Source organism: Antennarius striatus, chromosome 19 (assembly GCF_040054535.1).
Source record: "Antennarius striatus isolate MH-2024 chromosome 19, ASM4005453v1, whole genome shotgun sequence".
Taxonomy (NCBI): Eukaryota; Metazoa; Chordata; class Actinopteri; order Lophiiformes; family Antennariidae; genus Antennarius; species Antennarius striatus.
Window position 1 is genome coordinate 17495202 of NC_090794.1, and position 17315 is coordinate 17512516.

A 17315-nucleotide genomic window follows, 5' to 3' on the forward strand; every position below is an offset into this window, starting at 1 on the left:
CAACGATATGCACATACACTCACATGCTTCCTCAACATTCTCAAACCCCCCGTTTTCAAATGTGGGAAACTGAAAGCTGACGCTCCTGCAGCTCTGTTTGCCGCCCGGCCCAGCCTTCAATGCACACTTTAATGCAGCTTTGGTTTACATCATGTGGTTGCTTTCACTTCTGGCTGGAAAACTATGTTCAAGTCCAACTTTGTCGTAGTTTTTTGTTCAACAGTACTCTTATTACTATGATAAGATTAGACGAATTAGAGGCAGTCTTACTGTCAACAATAAGATGAATGTTTTGCTCTGAGTGCATAAACTGGCAATAAGATTCTTCTTTCTCTCTTTAACTCTCAGATTTACCCTGAGAATTAAGACGTTTCTGGATGTTTTAAGGCATTATGCTGAAGATGCGTGACCGTTTCCATTGATGACACATTTGCAGTTTATCTCAAAGTTTATTTTAGACAGACTCTTGACATTAATATGGTGGGAAATCACTTTGATTCAGTGGCTCACAGCTTTTGTGATGACTTGAAAAGCTCTTTTGTTAACACTACTCTGTAAATATTCCATCAAGGCTGTGCATTCCTACACTCTGTGGGAGGCAAGGTACGGCCTGCGGTTCATCAGAGTCAGTCAGTCAAAAAGAAAAATTTTAAAATGTATAAATCAACGTGCATTCCTGGAAAACAATGTGTCCATGTGAGCAGTTCACATGCAGACTGGTGAGAGTGTTTAGGAGTAGCAGAGCCTGAGTGGGACTACTGTTCTCATCAGAGCTGTAATCTGTGGGACGTCCTGCTGTGTGAGGCACAAACAAAACCAGTTGGCTTGTTGTTGCCTTTTACAAGTGCATTCTCAAATACAGAATAAACTAGGCAGTCAGAGACTACAACATCCCTCAACACAGCTGAATTCAAATTTTTACCCGGACCTACTTTCATAGGTCAGGGTCATTTAATGAAAGACCCATGATCCAATATGTACTTGGTGCATTCTATTTGTCATGAAGTTTCTGAGATGTATACCTAAAAAGGTATAAAAGTGAAAATGTGACCTTGACCTAGTTTTCTCAAGGTCATCATCTCATTCTCATCCCCTTTGCTGCCTGAGTCATGTGCTTTTTCTTTCATCTTTCTATCTGCAGCAGTTGTGAAGATATTTGGTGGACTAACGAATGGACCAACACACAAACACTGACAATTACAATACATCACGCATGTAAATAGTTGACCGATATGCATTCCAGATTGACCGGTTGGAGCTCTGTTCCAGAAATGTTTAACTTTCACTGATGTATTGACTGTTGTGTCAAACTCATGGCTCGTGCAAACACATATTGATTCATTCATTACTGTACTTGGAGCAGCTTCCTTGTGCATCTGCACGCATGTGTCAGGACAAGCATCACACACACACACACACACGTGAACACATTCAGTGCCATTTAGTCCCTTTATTTGCTCAGATTTTGCTGAACGAGCATGGGACAGGATCCCTATTGTTTCCTCTCTGTTTAAATCCTTCTCATATTTGCACTACTGTTTCCAAAGAGTGATCAGAAGATTTAATTTGAGAGGTCAGCACTGTCTCAAGCCATCGTGATCAGAGCATCTCTTCTTTGCATGCTGGCATGACATTTTCTGGTGTGTTTTTTTTGTTCTCAGTCATGTGTAGTGTCTTTGTTTACGGGTTTTGTGTGGGCTGCAGCCGTCTCTGCAACGTTGAGTGCAGACGTGATATTTTTGCCAAAGGACTCCTGTTGATTATTTATCCACGTTTTATTTAGACTTTAATTGATTTGGACGTTTTTAGGTGCATTCATTCTGACATGCTGAATAAGCCCATTGATGGAGCATGGCAGGCCTGCTACCTCCAGAAATGAGTGGGGCTGTGGGTCAACGCTTTGGCGTGGTGAATAACAACCTCAGCAATAGAAGCTTTGTGTCTATCTCTGCTGGCAGTGCAGCGCTGCCACAGACCCTGTTTTACCAGCATCTCCAGGGACAGCATGGACCAATCTGCCCCCCCTCGAAGCCACCCCCACGCATTGGCTCCTGCGAGCTCATAACTGCATGCAGTGGAAAGGTGTGGACCATTCTGTTTTTGAAGCCAGGAAACAATCTAACCACACTGTTGACCTGCATCTGGGTTAGCCGCCAAGTAGAGAATTTCCTTTCCCACAATGGCTGAGCGGCCGGGCCCCGAGCTGAGCCTGAATGGTGGACTGTTGTCCTTTGGCTCTGTGCAGGCATGGTTCTGCTTGGTCAGTAAATCACTGTAAACTGATAATGCTTCAGACTCCAGCAGTAGTGTGTGAAGTCGGATACTTTAAAAGGCTTCGTCTTCTGCAGACTATTTGCTGAATCTGCTGGAGGAGATGGAAAAGGCTTTACTGGAGGCACTGCTTTATTTCATTCTAAACATGTAATCTGAGATAGGGCATACTGTTGTCCTCTGGTTTGCATTTAGAGGCACTGTATGCTGCTTTTCTATCTTCTCTTTTTGACACACACAAAGTGAATGCAGCGTCTGATTGCATAATTGCAGAACTTTCCACCCTTCATTGCAAAAGACAAAAAAACAACATGACCGTTTCTCTTTCACCCAAAGATTAAGGAAATGTTTTGAGATATGAAACTATTGGAGGAACATTCAGAAAAGTTACGCCTTCGATATAGTCAGAAAAGGTTTTTATATATATTTGTAGCCACCTCAGTAGTAATTTCCCTCTTTCCATTTTGCTTTATGTTGTCCAAACTGCATGTGGATTTGGTGCAAAGCTGGTCAATTTTCAGCTTTGACTCACTGGACAAGAGTTTTTACAGTTTCTGACGTTCAGTTATTGTTTAGACATTCAATTTTCTATTTTTTTAATATAAGCGATATACAAAATACTAATTAAGGTGAACTTCATAACACATTTTGTGTGTACGCATATATATATATATATATATATATATATATATATATATGTACACTTTTATTTTTATTTTGCACATGTTGACATCTTCAAGAGATCTAAGTAAAGAAAGAAAAAAACCTTAAGTTTATAATATTAAGTAATGACTTTTTTAATGTCCCAGACCCCATTAAAGGTCTTCAGTACAGCCTTCAATGTGATGTTACTTTTTCTCATCACTTATATAAGACAATAATTGATCTTTTAGGCAAAAAATAAGGGTTTATGAAGTATGATTAAGTGTACATTTTTTTACAGTATTGTGTGTTTCATGATTCAGTATGTACGTCTTTTGTCAGTAGGGTTGTTCCTACAGTCTTCATACACACTGTATTGAATGGCATAGACCACAATGTGTTGAGTGTCTGCTCCGACATTTGAACCTGCCAAAGGAAGATGTTCCAAACTGGTGTGGTCAGAACAAGCGTGTGGGTAAACACGAGTTGTGGTTATCTTGCTCTTAGATTTCTAGCGTCTCGTGACTCTGGTTCTAGTCTTCTTTACCATAAAAGGCTAATGAATGGAGACATGAGCCTTTACACTCAGGACGTGCCAGATAGCATCCTTGTTCAAGCTATTTAAACCTGAGTCCAACGAGTGAATGAGAATAAAACTGCAAGTCAGGCTTGTTGAGCAAAGCCTTGGCTGCTGTGGTGAAGTTCCACAGTGGCTGGTTGTAAAACCAGTGCGGTAGCCTTGGCCAGTTTCCAGGTGTGAGTATAGCCTATGCATAGAATGTGGATAGGAAACAGCCAAGCACAACTGCGTGTGAACACCTTCCAGCCACTCACTCTCCTCATCAGCCAAAAGCAGCCGCAGAATAATCACCCAGAGGTGTGTGCACCTCTCAAAAACTGTTGCATACACCTAAATGTGTGCATCTCATTATTGGTTCCTTCTATTTATATATTTTAAAATTTTTATTTATATATTGAGTATGATATATGATATTTATCATGTGATATTTGCATTTTATAGGCGTGGAGCAGTGTGTAGTGCTACTTGCATTTGAAGTAGGGCTGAATCTAATAAGTATATTCAGCATTACGGAATTCATTTTCATCTTTTTAGATCATAAATTAGAAATAAAAGATCCTATAATTTAAGATGTTGGAACCCAACAAACATTTTTTTTAAATCATGAATATGAATGAAACTGTTCTTTAAAAAACTATCACAGTACAGCTTAATCATTGAGAACACAACAGATATTCATGTGGAGATTTATTCGCTCTTGCTCGACCCCGGCCTCCCCTTCATAAGCCCGTGTTGATGTTAAGATCAGTTGGAAAGGTTGTTTCTGCTGGTTGCCAGTCAGAGCTGGTTTCCTCTCTGCTACTCTTTTATTAAGGGGCTTTGTGCAGAGGAGGGCTCTGAAATGAATACCATCTATTTTCATTGAGGATGTCTGACATTCTGTTTTGAAAGCTCCTGGGCATAACCAAATAACAAGCTCCAATATCTAAAGGATGTCTTATAAAGTGGAGATTCAAAATGCCACATTGGCTCCATCCCTGCCTCTTGGACTGTTTTTCAGAGATTCCTGTCCGACTTTGGTCTCGACAAAGACGGGGAACATTGTGTTACTTTGGTTTTGCATAAGTTGTTTTATCACATGATGACCCATTTTTCTTTTGTCTCCAATCCAGAAGATGTTCAAGATGGAGGCGGTTTGCTGCCATGATTGATGCCACAGTGCCCTGAACTGAACAAGCAGTCCTGACCTGGCAACACACGAATGGCCCAGAGAAGCCACCAGATTGACATTCAGGTTTTGCATGACCTGCGCCAGAAGTTCCCTGAAGTACCAGAGGGTGTTGTTTCCCAGTGTGTTCTGCAGGTAAGTTCAGACCAGACACCAGTTAATGTGTTTGGTGCAGATTAAACGGTTCTACGCAATTTCCTACCCATAATCCTGTTCACTCGACAGACTGTCTGTAGATTAAAGCCGTTTTTTTTCCCTCTTCCTGTCCTTCAGAACAACAACAATCTCGACGCGTGCTGTGAGTACTTGTCCCAGGTCAGTCCGGGTTACCTCTACAGCGAAGAAGGAAACCTCAGCTTTTCCGACGACCCCACCTTCACCAGGCTCCGTAATCACATGACCCAGCTGAACCTGGGCCTGCAGTCTCAGAATGTGCATGCGGCCCCAGTTCGGGACGGCCTGAGAATGAACGGCAGCCGGACTCTGGCCCACAGCCTGAGCGACGGGCCCCTCCAGACGGGCCAGGCCCCCAACAGTGACTTCTTTCAGCAGGAGCCGCAGTCAGCCCCGGTGCAGGTGCCCCCCGGCCTCAATGTGTTTGGCGTGATGGAGCCCACACGTAAGCCCCAGCCCCCGCAGCACCTGGGACTCTACCCTCTTGGCGTCAAAGGAACCAACATGGGGGCCCAGCAGATGCCGCGCTTCAACCCCATCACCGTAACGCTGGCGCCCAATATCCAGACCGGCCGCAACACCCCCACGTCTTTGCACATACACGGCGGCCCCCAGTCGGGCCTGAGCAGTCCACAGGGTAACTCCATCTACATCCGGCCCTACGTCAGTCAGACCGGTACGCCCCGGCAGAGCCCGCACCAGGGGGGCCGGGCCCAGTACAGCCCCACCTCCCAGCCCCAGCAGCAGATCTACCAGATCTCACAGTCCGGCTCCTGGTCCGGCCCCCAGCACGCCCCCTCACATACCTCACAGCATCAGACCCAGGGCCACCAGACGTCCCACGTCTACATGCCCATCAGCTCCCCCACCAACCCCCAGGCGCCCTCGTTCGTCCCCGCCGGGAGCCAGAGCTCTTCCTCCGGCGTCTCCTCGTTCTCTTCGTCCTCTTCCTCCACCTCCTCCTCCGCCGTGCCCACCCCCCTCTCCACCATCAGTCAGTACAACATCCAGAACATCTCCACCGGGCCGCGGAAGAACCAGATCGAGATCAAACTTGAATCTCCCCAGAGGAGCAACTCCACCACCACCACGGCGGTGCTGCGGACCAGCAGCGCGTCCCGGTCCTCTTCCACTTCCTCTTCCTGCCCCTCCTCTTCCTCCTCCACCGGGGCGGCCCCCGTCCCCACCACCCCTCTGTCCATCGGGGGCCCGGGTCTGAGCCGCAGCCAGCCCACTGTTTACATCTCTGCCAGCCCACCTACTGCTGCTACTGCCCCCCCAGAGGAGGCCATCATGGCCCCCGCTGGCTCGCGCTCCCAACCCAAGTTTTACATTTCTGCCAATGCCTCCAGTGATGAAAGCGGGGGTAGGAACCCTCCCACAGTCTACATCTCAGCCAACCCTCCCTTGCAGGGGCCTTCAGGGACCAGGAACATGGGGGGGCAAGTGAGCATGGGACCCGCCTACATCCACCACCATCCTCCGAAATCTCGTGCTTCCATAGGAGGGGGGGGCACAGCTTCATCCCCACGCGTGGTGGTGACTCAGCCCAACACCAAATACACTTTCAAAATCACCGTGTCCCCCAACAAGCCCCCGGCCGTGTCCCCCGGGGTCGTGTCCCCCACGTTCGAGCCCAACAACCTCCTCAGCCTCCCCTCCGACCATCACTTTGCGGAGCCGGACCCCCTCCACCTCTCGGACCCGCTGTCGCCGCACCGGGAGAAGCCGAGCGAGCCTCGCCGACTCAGCATGGGTTCTGATGACGCAGCGTACACACAAGGTGAGCAATGCTGAGTCATCACTTCACACTGTGTGTCATCACAACGTCAGCAACATCTCAGAGACGCTGTCGCCTAGCAACCGTCACACATTCACGATCAGCAGTGTGAGGAGAGTTAACTCATCGGCTGCCAGAGCGCCGACTGATCTCCTCTGATGCTCTATGTCACGTGTGTCAAACTCAAGGCCCGGGGGCCGAATGTGGCCCTCCACATCATTTTAAGTGGCCCGCGAGAGAACAAAAAGTTCAGAGTGTCTAAAAATAAATAGGTCAAAAGTGTGCTTTGAACAAAAACTACATTTCCCACAATGCAGTAATTAAACCCATTTTAACTTTGACAAAAACGTTGTGAACAAAGTTAACGTCCTAACTTGTGTCTGATGTTATTTTTCTTTATTGATTGATAGTTTGATCCTTGATTGATGGAGTTCTGTGGGTTTAATAACCTGACAAATTAAAAGGATTTATGTTAGAATTAGATTTATGTTATGTCTAACTGTAATGTTTGGAACTAGAATAAGTCAGAAATTCATTTATTAGTTACATTAAGGAGTAGTTACATTTAGTTACATTACACTGAGTTACATTTAGTTACATTTATTAGTTACATTAAGGAGTAGTTACATTTAGTTACATTTATTAGTTACATCTGGCCCTTTGAGGACAACCGTGATGCTGATGTGACCCTCAGTTTAAATTAGTTTGACCCCCCTGATCTAGATATTTATCAGTGTTTTCTTTCTGCTCTTGACCAATCCCATGATGCTTCACTCAGAGCAACACCGCGTTTGCTCTCAGGTGAACTCTGACAAACTTCTCCGTCTTCCTCTGATTCTCCATCCTCTGGTCTGTAACTGGATCAGTCGTCATGACGATACATTTGTGATTAGAAACCTGATTAGCTCTACTAAACTCTCCCCCAGCCTTTTCTGTTGGAAAACACCATCGATGTCTACAGATGTCGTTGGCAGCCAGTGGGTGAAGTGGTTGACTTTAATTTCCATAATTCATTATTAGTATTATTTGAGCTGTGTTTTTTCTTAAAAGCTCATCTGTGAAGTGTCCAGTCTTGTGATTAGATAAAGGGTGTTTACGCTGACCCCCCTCCCCCCATCTGAAAGCCTCTTACAGGTGTTTATTAGTTGCTTGGTGAACGTCAGGAGTGTAAGGAGTGCAGAAGTTTTCAGGCCGGCTGTGATAATGAACAATATTCCACAGCTTTTTTTTTTTACTCCACCAGCAGCCGAGGGCTTAAATGTTTTTTCCACTTCCCCCCGCCAACAGAGTCATTTTACTCTTAAGGATACTCTTTCTGTAACAATGGCTCGAACATACTGTAAATGTGGAGTGTGTGTGTGCTGAGGTAGGTGAAAGCCGAGGTGACTCGCTCCGGCCGATGACGGCGGTGTGAGTCCTCCCTGCTGAACGCCGGCTTTGCTCCGGCGACCCCCCTGAGACGGGCCGATCCTGTCGTGTGAGTCAAAACGTGTCGGAGCACACTGACGCTTCCTTTTTTGGGCTTTTCACTGGATTACGTGTGAGTCACCGGCTGTGGCTCCTGCAGTGTGGCGACTACCTCCAACGGGGGCTTCACATCCAGACCCTCATCAGCCCCGCTTGCCCCTCTGCCTCAAACCTGCGTCTGTCAGCACCGTGTTATTGATGAAACACACATGCACAAAAATAAGACGTCAATGTCTCAAGTCAGTCGGAAATATCTCATGGAATGAGAAAGAGATGTTTTAAAAAAGTGGAAGATGTCCTGAAATAATTGCCAAACCACTTGTTCCATGTGTTTATGAACTAAAACCTTTTATTTCTTGCTGTTTTTTATTTGACTGGGAGGTTCTTAAAGCTGCAGCTCCAGATGATTCGTCCAACATCAGCTGGTCTGTATTCAGATGAACCCGTCAGGTGCCGACCCGCAGCCGTTAGTGGGTTTGAACCCCCAACTTAGCGATAGCACTAATGACAGCAGCACCATTACTTTATGTCAAAGCCATGGTGATCTCACTCCCAGTGCTGCTGCAGTGAGTAATGAGGCTGAATACACTGAAACGTGCATCAGTTTCACCCAATATTCAATTAAAATATGTTACCAATAAAAACTGCTTCCTGTCACAAATGTTTTTTTATGGTTGGAATCAGTAATGTGAAGAATTTATCAGGGCTTTAAACTGACTATTGATTAAAGTTTCTCTATACACAGATTTGATGTATGAGATTACATTTAAAAGAGTTTATATATTAAAATCTATGATAGCTTAGCTATATTATATTCTCTTAATTGATGATTAAGCATCTGTGAAATTCATATTATAAAGTTCATATCGTTAAATAAGACGCCTGAAATTACATCAGAATGTTCTGGTAGATGAATGCAGACGATGAAATTTTAGTGAGACTCAGAAAACCGGATGCCAATCGAATTCCTTTATCTCAAAGCGATAATGAAGAGGAAGTCTCGCAGATGTGAATGAAACGTTATTCTGCGTCTGATTTGTCACCTCAGCTTAATTTGGTGCATAGTTTAGGAAAATATTCTGGAGTGCTGCCAAGTTCTTCCAGCTCGACGGTTCTGGGAAAAGAACTAGAGAGCTGTCTGTCATCAGCTGGGAGGCTTGACAGGACAGGAATGAGTCGGATGGGTCGGATGCGTCGGATGGGTCGGAGAAGACTGTAAACAAAGTGTTTTGTTCACTGACGAATCTGGATGTAGTTTTGAAGCCGTCTGCAGGAAACCGGTGACTAATTATCTCATGATGAATCAAATAGTATGGTCAACACAAGCACAAAGTTCTACCTCAGCAACTTCTCCTGGTCCCAGATGGAAAGTTGTCACACAGTCAGAGGAGCAGATAAAAGAGAAACGACACAAAACAACACGCGGACAGAGGAGAGACGCCAACTAGTCATTAAAAACAAATGGATGAAAGGCACCCTGACTTTTTATTGAGGTCAGAGACATTTAACTTCCTCAGGAAGTATGAACTGATCTGTCTGCTTTTGTTTATGGCATCAGATTTCAGGCTGTAGCCCATAACTGAACAGTAACAGGTATTCACTGTGTTGCGTCTCCGTTGTCGTATTGTAGGGTCTTATGAACGTTTTCTGTCATTTTCTGCTGAAAACATCTGTGAAGCGCTGTGTGTTTGTGTGTAGCAGCGCAGGGAGTTGTTTATCATCGAATGTGTGTAGCAGGAGGTGTTCCAGCTTGTCAACAGATGGCGGAACCCTCATGAATTATGGGTAACATGTTGTAGAGGGCCTGAGCACAGGCACAAGATTGTATTAAACGCTGCGGCAGAATTTGCCTGCAGCGTTTCTTCAGCTGAGACGAGTCTGATATCTCTGTGTTCTGACAGCAGAGGATGGAAACTATGCAGCCAGTCAAACGATCGCTCCGTACGAAAAATTTCACGCACAGAAAAGACTGCTGAAAATTGATTTGGCTGGTGTGTGAGAATGAGACACCTGAAAATGTGTTGGTGCGGCACGCTAGAGCTCCTTCAACGTCTCTACAAATGTTTGCTTGTTCCATTTCTCTGTTGCCTTTAGCTGGAGGTACATAATCTCATGTAGCATCTCCAGTAACCACATGTAGCACAGAGGAAGCACCTACTGACTGGACCATCCGTCTGTGTGTGTGTGTGTGTGTGTGTGTGTGTGTGTGTGTGTGTGTGTGTGTGTGTCCAGCATTGTTGGTCCACCAGAAGGCCCGCATGGAGAGGCTGTGGCACGAGCTGGAGCTAAAGAAGAAGAAGCTGGAGAAGCTAAAAGAGGAGGTCAACGAGATGGAGAACGACCTGACCAGGAGACGGCTGGAGAGGTCCAACTCAGCCTCCCAGATTCCCTCTGTAAGATCCGCGCTTCAGTTTCTGCTTCAGTTTCTGCTTCAGTTTCTGCCTCAATCGCTTTGGTTTCATTACATCCCGCGAGGCGGTGATGTTTTATAATTGTCAGTGTTTGTGTTTTCGTCTGTCCGTCCACCAAATATCTTCACAAGATGGAAAAAAAAAGCACATGACTCAGGCAGCAAAGGGGATGAAAATGAGATGATGACCTTGACCTTGAGAAAACTAGGTCAAGGTCAAATTTCCACTTTTGTATATTTTTTTCACATATCTCAGGAACCAGATAAGATAGAAAGACGGAACAAAAGGTGTTATGTTCAGGGAGGCGAGGGGGTTACAATACGATCACAACCTTGACCTCGAAAAACTAGGTCAAGGTCAAATTTTTCACTTTTATACCTTTTTATGTACACATCTCTGAAACCTGATGAGATATAATCACAACACAAAAAACAACATTTTCAGGAAGCCAGAGGCACAGAAACGTGTAGGTCAGGGTAAAATGTTGAATTCAGGGGTGTCGCAGGATGTTCCAGTCTCTGACTGCCTTGTTCTCCACTGGCATAAACGTGTGAACAGACTCTGGGGGTATGTTTACAGACTGAATCAGACCAGAGGCCTGTACCATAAAGCTGGATTACGGTTTAGCGATATAACTTCAGGCTTAACCCTGGCTTTTCGGTACCATAAAGGTGGCTGACTTTCTATCAGGCTACGCTGTCGCGGTAACCTATGCTGAACACCTAACCTGCTCCGGAGCAGGATAAGTTCAGGGTAAGAGCTCAGCAGGTATAACAGCCCCACCTACTGACCAATCAGAGCTCAGCAGGTATAACAGCCCCACCTACTGACCAATCAGAGCTCAGCAGGTATAACAGCCCCACCTACTGACCAATCAGAGCTCAGCAGGTATCACAGCCCCACCTACTGACCAATCAGAGCTCAGCAGGTATAACAGCCCCACCTACTGACCAATCAGTTCTCCTGAAAACGGGCCGTCCGTTCCCTGAGAACCCGGTGGATCTCGGGTCACAGCTTATGTGCAGAGCGCTCAGGCAGAGAGAATATTTAGGGATGGCTGTAATCCGGTGGGATTGGCTGAACAATGACTGTAGAAAGGTAGAGGTTTTGGGGGGAGGGGTTACATTACATCTGTCAGCTGCTGGAGCCTCACATCAGGAATGGAACGCACCCCAACCACGCGCTGACAGCCCCACACAGTGTGCATTGACCTGAGGGTCTTTGTCACAGTTAATATATTTCTGAGTGATGTTGGTAATTATTATGATGTCCTGAAATCCCTCGTTGGACGGGTTACAAGCAAGACACAGATAGAATGTCATTGATCAGTGATTTGTTTCAGTAAATCATGGATTGATTGGTTGATTGATGGGTACTTTAATGTATTCTGTTGGCGATGCTGAAAACCTGTGAAGAACACAGTACGTAGAGCTGTTCATAAAGTCACGTGGCTACGATCACATGTCATAACCAAACATGTGGTTCACACACACATGTATGAACACACACATGTTACTGTAGTCAGATACACAAGTGCAGTCATAGTGGGGCAGTAATATTATAATGACACTAACTTCCTCATTGACACAGTCGGCCATGTTTTCCCAGCGATCCTTGCTCCGTTTGGCAGCTGCAGCTGTGTTGCTTTTTGCCTGGATTATTGATTTGTATTGATCGTATTTTTTAATTATTATTGTTCGCTCCTCCGTTGTGAAATATGCGGCTCAGGCCGGTTTGTTGCATGTTTGTGATTGGTCGCATGCAGCAAACTCCGCCCTTTTTATGTGAGCGCACACAGATCTAGAGTGGACAAGCCTGGATTGAATTAGTGAGTTGATAGCCGGCTTTATGGTACCGAAAATCCGGAGGGTGGATGTCTGGGTAAGTGAAACCAGATAAGTAGGAGGAAGCCCGGCTAGGTTAATCCAGCTTTATGGTACAGGACTCAGGTTCACTGACTGTCACTTTCGACAGAGATCACACCTATAAGGCATTATGCCTCTTCTGATGCATCATATCCATATTATAAAGCATCATCAATGAGACGTTTAATAGTAATGATAAATGTAATACCTTCATTTATATACAACTTCAAAAACAAGTACAGAACAACACCTGGAGTGTGAACAGCAAGCGAGACAAGAACTATAACGAAAAAATAACAAAAAAAGCTGACAGATCCAGAGAACGCGGTTCTGAAAACGTGTTCCAGGGGCTCTGACAGAGAAAACAGAGCGGTGCTGTCTGGTTTCCTGTGGCGGTGGGTTCAGCGTGGGGCCCCCGACTGGAGGGAGAACTTCACCCAAGACCTCTGCTGCACTCAGGCTGTAAAGGGTTCAGAATCGGTGGTAGAAACCAGACGGTCTAGTTGGGCTTCACACCTGTGAGTGCAGACAAACAGGCTGAAGAGGCCCTTCTGTCGGGGTCAGTCAGGAGTCTTTATGGTAAGAACAGCTCGTTTACATTAGAACACATTCACGAAGAAGGAAGAAATGCACCAAAGAACCACGTCCACCTGTAGATCCAGCAGTTTGTCTGCAGAGAGAACAGGTGAGAGGAGCTGAAGGTGAACGCTGGCATCCCATAATCTACTATTTGTTTATGTTTACATCTTGCGGCTGATTTTCCCCAGTAGTGTAGTGGAAGTTCTGGTCCGTCCATGTCAGCACAACTCGAGTTTGTCCACTGAGAACTCGGTTTCGTTTCTACTCTTCAGTTTGAAGGAAACGCTTCAGAAAAACACTTTCCTGATTCTCAAATAACACTCTGACAGCAGAAACGACGTAAGAGGACAGGTGTCAGCTGATACGTGTTTCTGACGGGTCAACGGTAGTGAGCAGCGGATCCTCACACGCGCTGTACGCTTTCTTTACTCGCCTATGAAAGAAGTTATGGTCTGTCTCCATCGCCACAGAGAGACGTCTGTGAGACAGTTTGAAGATCACATGAAGTCTTCTTCCTCCTGCCGACATCTGATTATTATCTAACATCTAGAAAATAGACGTTCTAGAGAGTCCGGTGGCGGGTTCAGGGGGTCAGAGGGTCAGCGGCGTGTTTGTGTTAGATGTGCAGCTGTGAGCTGTTGAAACCTCTCCTGTTGTGATGAGGTGCTGCGGAGCTTCTCGTTGAGTCAGCTGTTTCTGTCTTCTGAGTCAGCAGACGAGAACGTGGCTGCTGAAGGTTAATCAGCGCGGCGCTGCTCCGGTATGTGTCCGACCCGCGGCCCCCCCCCAGTCTGACGGCTGACCCGCCCGTCCTTCCTGTCTGTTTCAGATCGAGGAAATGAAGCAGCTGCGATGCAAGAACCGGTTACTGCAGATCGACATCGACTGCCTCACCAAAGAAATCGATCTCCTTCAAAGAGGTAGGGGTCTGTGTGTCGACACGCGTGCCGTTTGAAGGTAAACGGGGGGGGGGGGTCAGATGTGGAGCCGGGTGTGCAGCGCAGCTCACATCCTCTGGCATTGTGCTCTCACTACCAGCTCTTCCTGAATTGCATCCTGTCGCTGGTTGGTAACAGGATTTATTGCCCCCCTGGCAGCACTCAGGGGGGGTTAATAACTCAGTTGATGCATAGATCACCCCCCCCCTTTTTGGAACGTTTAAAACATTCATGTAGATTTAGTGATGAGGAAAGCTCTGCAGGTTGATTACTTCACTGAACACACTCCAGTCACACTGCATGGTAGAGGAAGAATAGGAAGTATACACACACACACACACACACACACACACCGCGTGCGTTTACTCACAGCGTTACGTGAAGTGTGTGAGCTCTGCAGTAAACCTGTGCTGCCATTCTCTCTGCTTCTGTTCACAGGACCACACTTTAATCCCAGTGCAATCCATAATTTTTATGACAACATTGGATTTCTTGGTCCTGTCGCGCCCAAACCCAAAGGTACTTTATCTGTCGGTAAGTTCAGGGGGAACACAAACCACTGAGCTGCTCTGATTCCCTGCTTACGATATATTTCGGTGCTTGCATGTAATAAATACCATAGTTATCACCCCCCCCTCAAAGATTATATTTCCTTTATTCAGCTCCTTCTGTGCTCTTGTTATAGATATATACCGTATTTTCTAGACTATCAGCCTCTACTGCATTGTAAACATCCATGTGACTAATCTCTACATCATGTATCAAACTCAAGGCCCGGGGGCCAAATGTGGCCCACTACATCATTTAATGTGGCCCACGAGAGCATAGAAGGTCAGAGTGTCTAAAAATAAACAGGTCGAAAGTGTGCTTTGATCACAAACTACATTTCCCACAATGCAGTAACTAACATCATTTTAACTTTTGACAAAAAACTTGTAAAAGGATTTATAAAAAGATTTATGTTATAACAGAGTAATAAGCAAACTGTAATGTTTGTAACTTGAATTAGTAATAAATGTATTTATTAGTTACATTTATGTTACATTTATGTTACATTACATTAAGTTACATTTAGTTACATTTATTAGTTACATTTATTAGTTACATCTGGCCCTTCGAGGACAGCCGTTATGCTGATGTGGCCCCTGTTTACAGGCTAACAGCCTCCAGGGGGCGCTGTAGCAGGAAGTATGAGTCAGACTGGATGGTTCTGGATGGAACCCCATCCTGACTTCCTCTTCTCCCCTTCCTCTCCAGACTCGGGCAGTAAGATGATGAAGCCCGCCGCCGACCAGGAGGAGGACGAGGGAACGCAGTGGAACTGCACCGCCTGCACTTTCCTCAACCACCCCGCCCTTAACCGCTGTGAACAGTGCGAGTTCCCGCGGCACTTCTGAGCCAGTGAGGCGCTTCACGCCTCCGCCTGTCCTCTACCAGCCGAGAACAGAAAAAAGGGGGCCCCCAACCCCCCGTCCCTCGTGTAAAGACTCAGACGGGTGCCTCAGGTGTCCCGCCTCCCCCTCTTCTTCCTTTCCCTTCTCCTCTAAGGTGTGCGGATTGCTGACGGCGTGGGGGGGGTCGTGTTTACAGCTTGTGTTGGATGATACCTCACCTTAGAGCCCCGGATCCTGTGGGGGTCACACACACACCCCCCCCCCCTGCTCTATGGGTGACACCGGGGAAACCTCGCTGCTCCCACTTACAGTATTACGAGTGTGGCCATGCAGTGTGACGGCACACACACACACACACACACACACACACACACACACACACACACACACACACACACACACACACACACACACACACACACACACAGGTGCCGATGTGCCTTTTGCTGGTTAAATCGTCGTGTTTTCTTCCTCCACTGGGGGGGGGGCACGGCTCTCCATCTGAAGGGAAAACTAACAGACTAATCGTGGACTTTAAAGTTTGTGTGCTGTTTCTAGAGGATGTCGGGGGCGGGGGGGGCTCAGACCCGGCTCTCCTCCTCCTGCAGGACCCCCCCCCCTTCTGTCTCTGAGTTAATGACAAACTAAGTTGCATGCTTTGTGTACAGTACACGGAGGCACAAACTCCTTGAGCTTTTTACTGTACATAATTTTAGAATGTGCCTTAAAAGCCTTCTTCTTCACACTATGAATCACTTGTATTTCCTGTAAGTATAGCTTTATAGACTTTTTACTTTTTTGTCTTGTTTTGTGTCCCTCTTTTCAAACCAATAAGCACCACGCTCCCCTTTTTAAGCTTTTTACTTGATTTCTGTGAGAGTTGAAGCCTCGCAGAAGGAGAGGAGCAGTCAAACCCTTGCAGTCATCGTGAAGCTACATCTGCCCGGTCGGCTCGTTGCCTGGGTAACTGCTGAGTTTCCTGTGTTACGATCCGCAGATGCAGCTACGTGGAAAGCATCGGAGGAGTCTTTTTTTCTCTCTCTCTCTCTCTGTGCAGAACGCCAAGTATGCCGGGACTGTCAGGGGGAAAAAGACGGGGTCAAAAAAAAATCACAATTAAAAAAATGCGGTGTTCTATCTGACAACTGGAATGTAGGTTTAATGTTTTGGGACAGCTACACCTCAGTGCAAAGAGACACTCGTTTTCCAGTATGATCACGGCGTCACAGCAGATCCTGGAACAGCTGATTGGTTTAAACGTTTCCATGTTGTTGAACCTGAACGGGGTTCGAGAGAGGAATCAAAGTGAATTTTATTTCTATGACGTAGAAATATCATGTGGGTCCCATGCCTTATCAAACCTGTTTGAAGCAGAATGCAATGACAACCTGACTGTCCACTTTGTATACTCTGTGTTTTATTTGGCTCTTGTCATCCTCTTAAGCTTTTTATCAACGGGGGTGTTTCTAAAGTTTACCTATTGTCATTAACTTACCTTAACTGTGGAGTAGTTACTTTGTTTTTCCCATATTTGTGAAGCGTCTCCTTCCATCCGTGCCTTTGGAGCTGTTCAATTTGTGTCGATAATCACATGAGTGCCATTTTAAAAAAACCTAAATTTTAGAATTGTTTAAACCCATTAAAACGTAGAATTATTGAATTATCGTCTCTAAGCACTTACACTATACTTTTTACTCCTTCTCCCAACCCAAAGAACCCCATTTTCAGCTTTACCTGCACCTTGGTGTGAAGAGGCAGTTTAATCATGTTTTATTAAATGGAAAAATTCATTTGGATATCTAAAGTGTTTTTTTGATTTTAGCTGGGAAAACTGTCTTTGTAACAGATAAGTTATTTGTAAAAATAATTAAAAAAAAAAAATCTATCTGAACTTTTTTGCTTTGTGTTGTGATACATTTCTGTCCACTAGGTGGCAGAAGAGCCAAACGGGAGGCTTCGTGTCTGTGTAGGAAAAGTGCAGCTGGAAGTATCTCAGTGATGTAGGCCTACTGAGAGTTATTACAAGAGTTACTACAAGAGTTACTA

General features: G+C 45.7%; 1 protein-coding gene across 5 annotated transcripts in view; it reads left to right on the plus strand.

Moving 5' to 3' along the window:
* The window catches only part of tab2 (TGF-beta activated kinase 1 (MAP3K7) binding protein 2), a 38417-nt gene extending 21263 nt beyond the window's left edge, over positions 1–17154 (plus strand). For 2 of the 5 annotated variants that reach the window (XM_068342566.1, XM_068342568.1), the window contains exons 2-7: positions 4606–4796; positions 4935–6618; positions 10315–10475; positions 13767–13857; positions 14314–14409; positions 15133–17154. In XM_068342566.1, coding sequence (XP_068198667.1) covers positions 4695–4796; positions 4935–6618; positions 10315–10475; positions 13767–13857; positions 14314–14409; positions 15133–15272 — 2274 coding nt within the window. In that variant the 5' untranslated portion in view covers positions 4606–4694 and the 3' untranslated portion in view covers positions 15273–17154. The remainder of the gene's footprint in view (positions 1–4605; positions 4797–4934; positions 6619–10314; positions 10476–13766; positions 13858–14313; positions 14410–15132) is intronic. The other 3 variants (XM_068342567.1, XM_068342569.1, XM_068342570.1) reach the window with 2 other exon arrangements.
* The last annotated feature ends 161 nt before the right edge of the window (positions 17155–17315 follow it).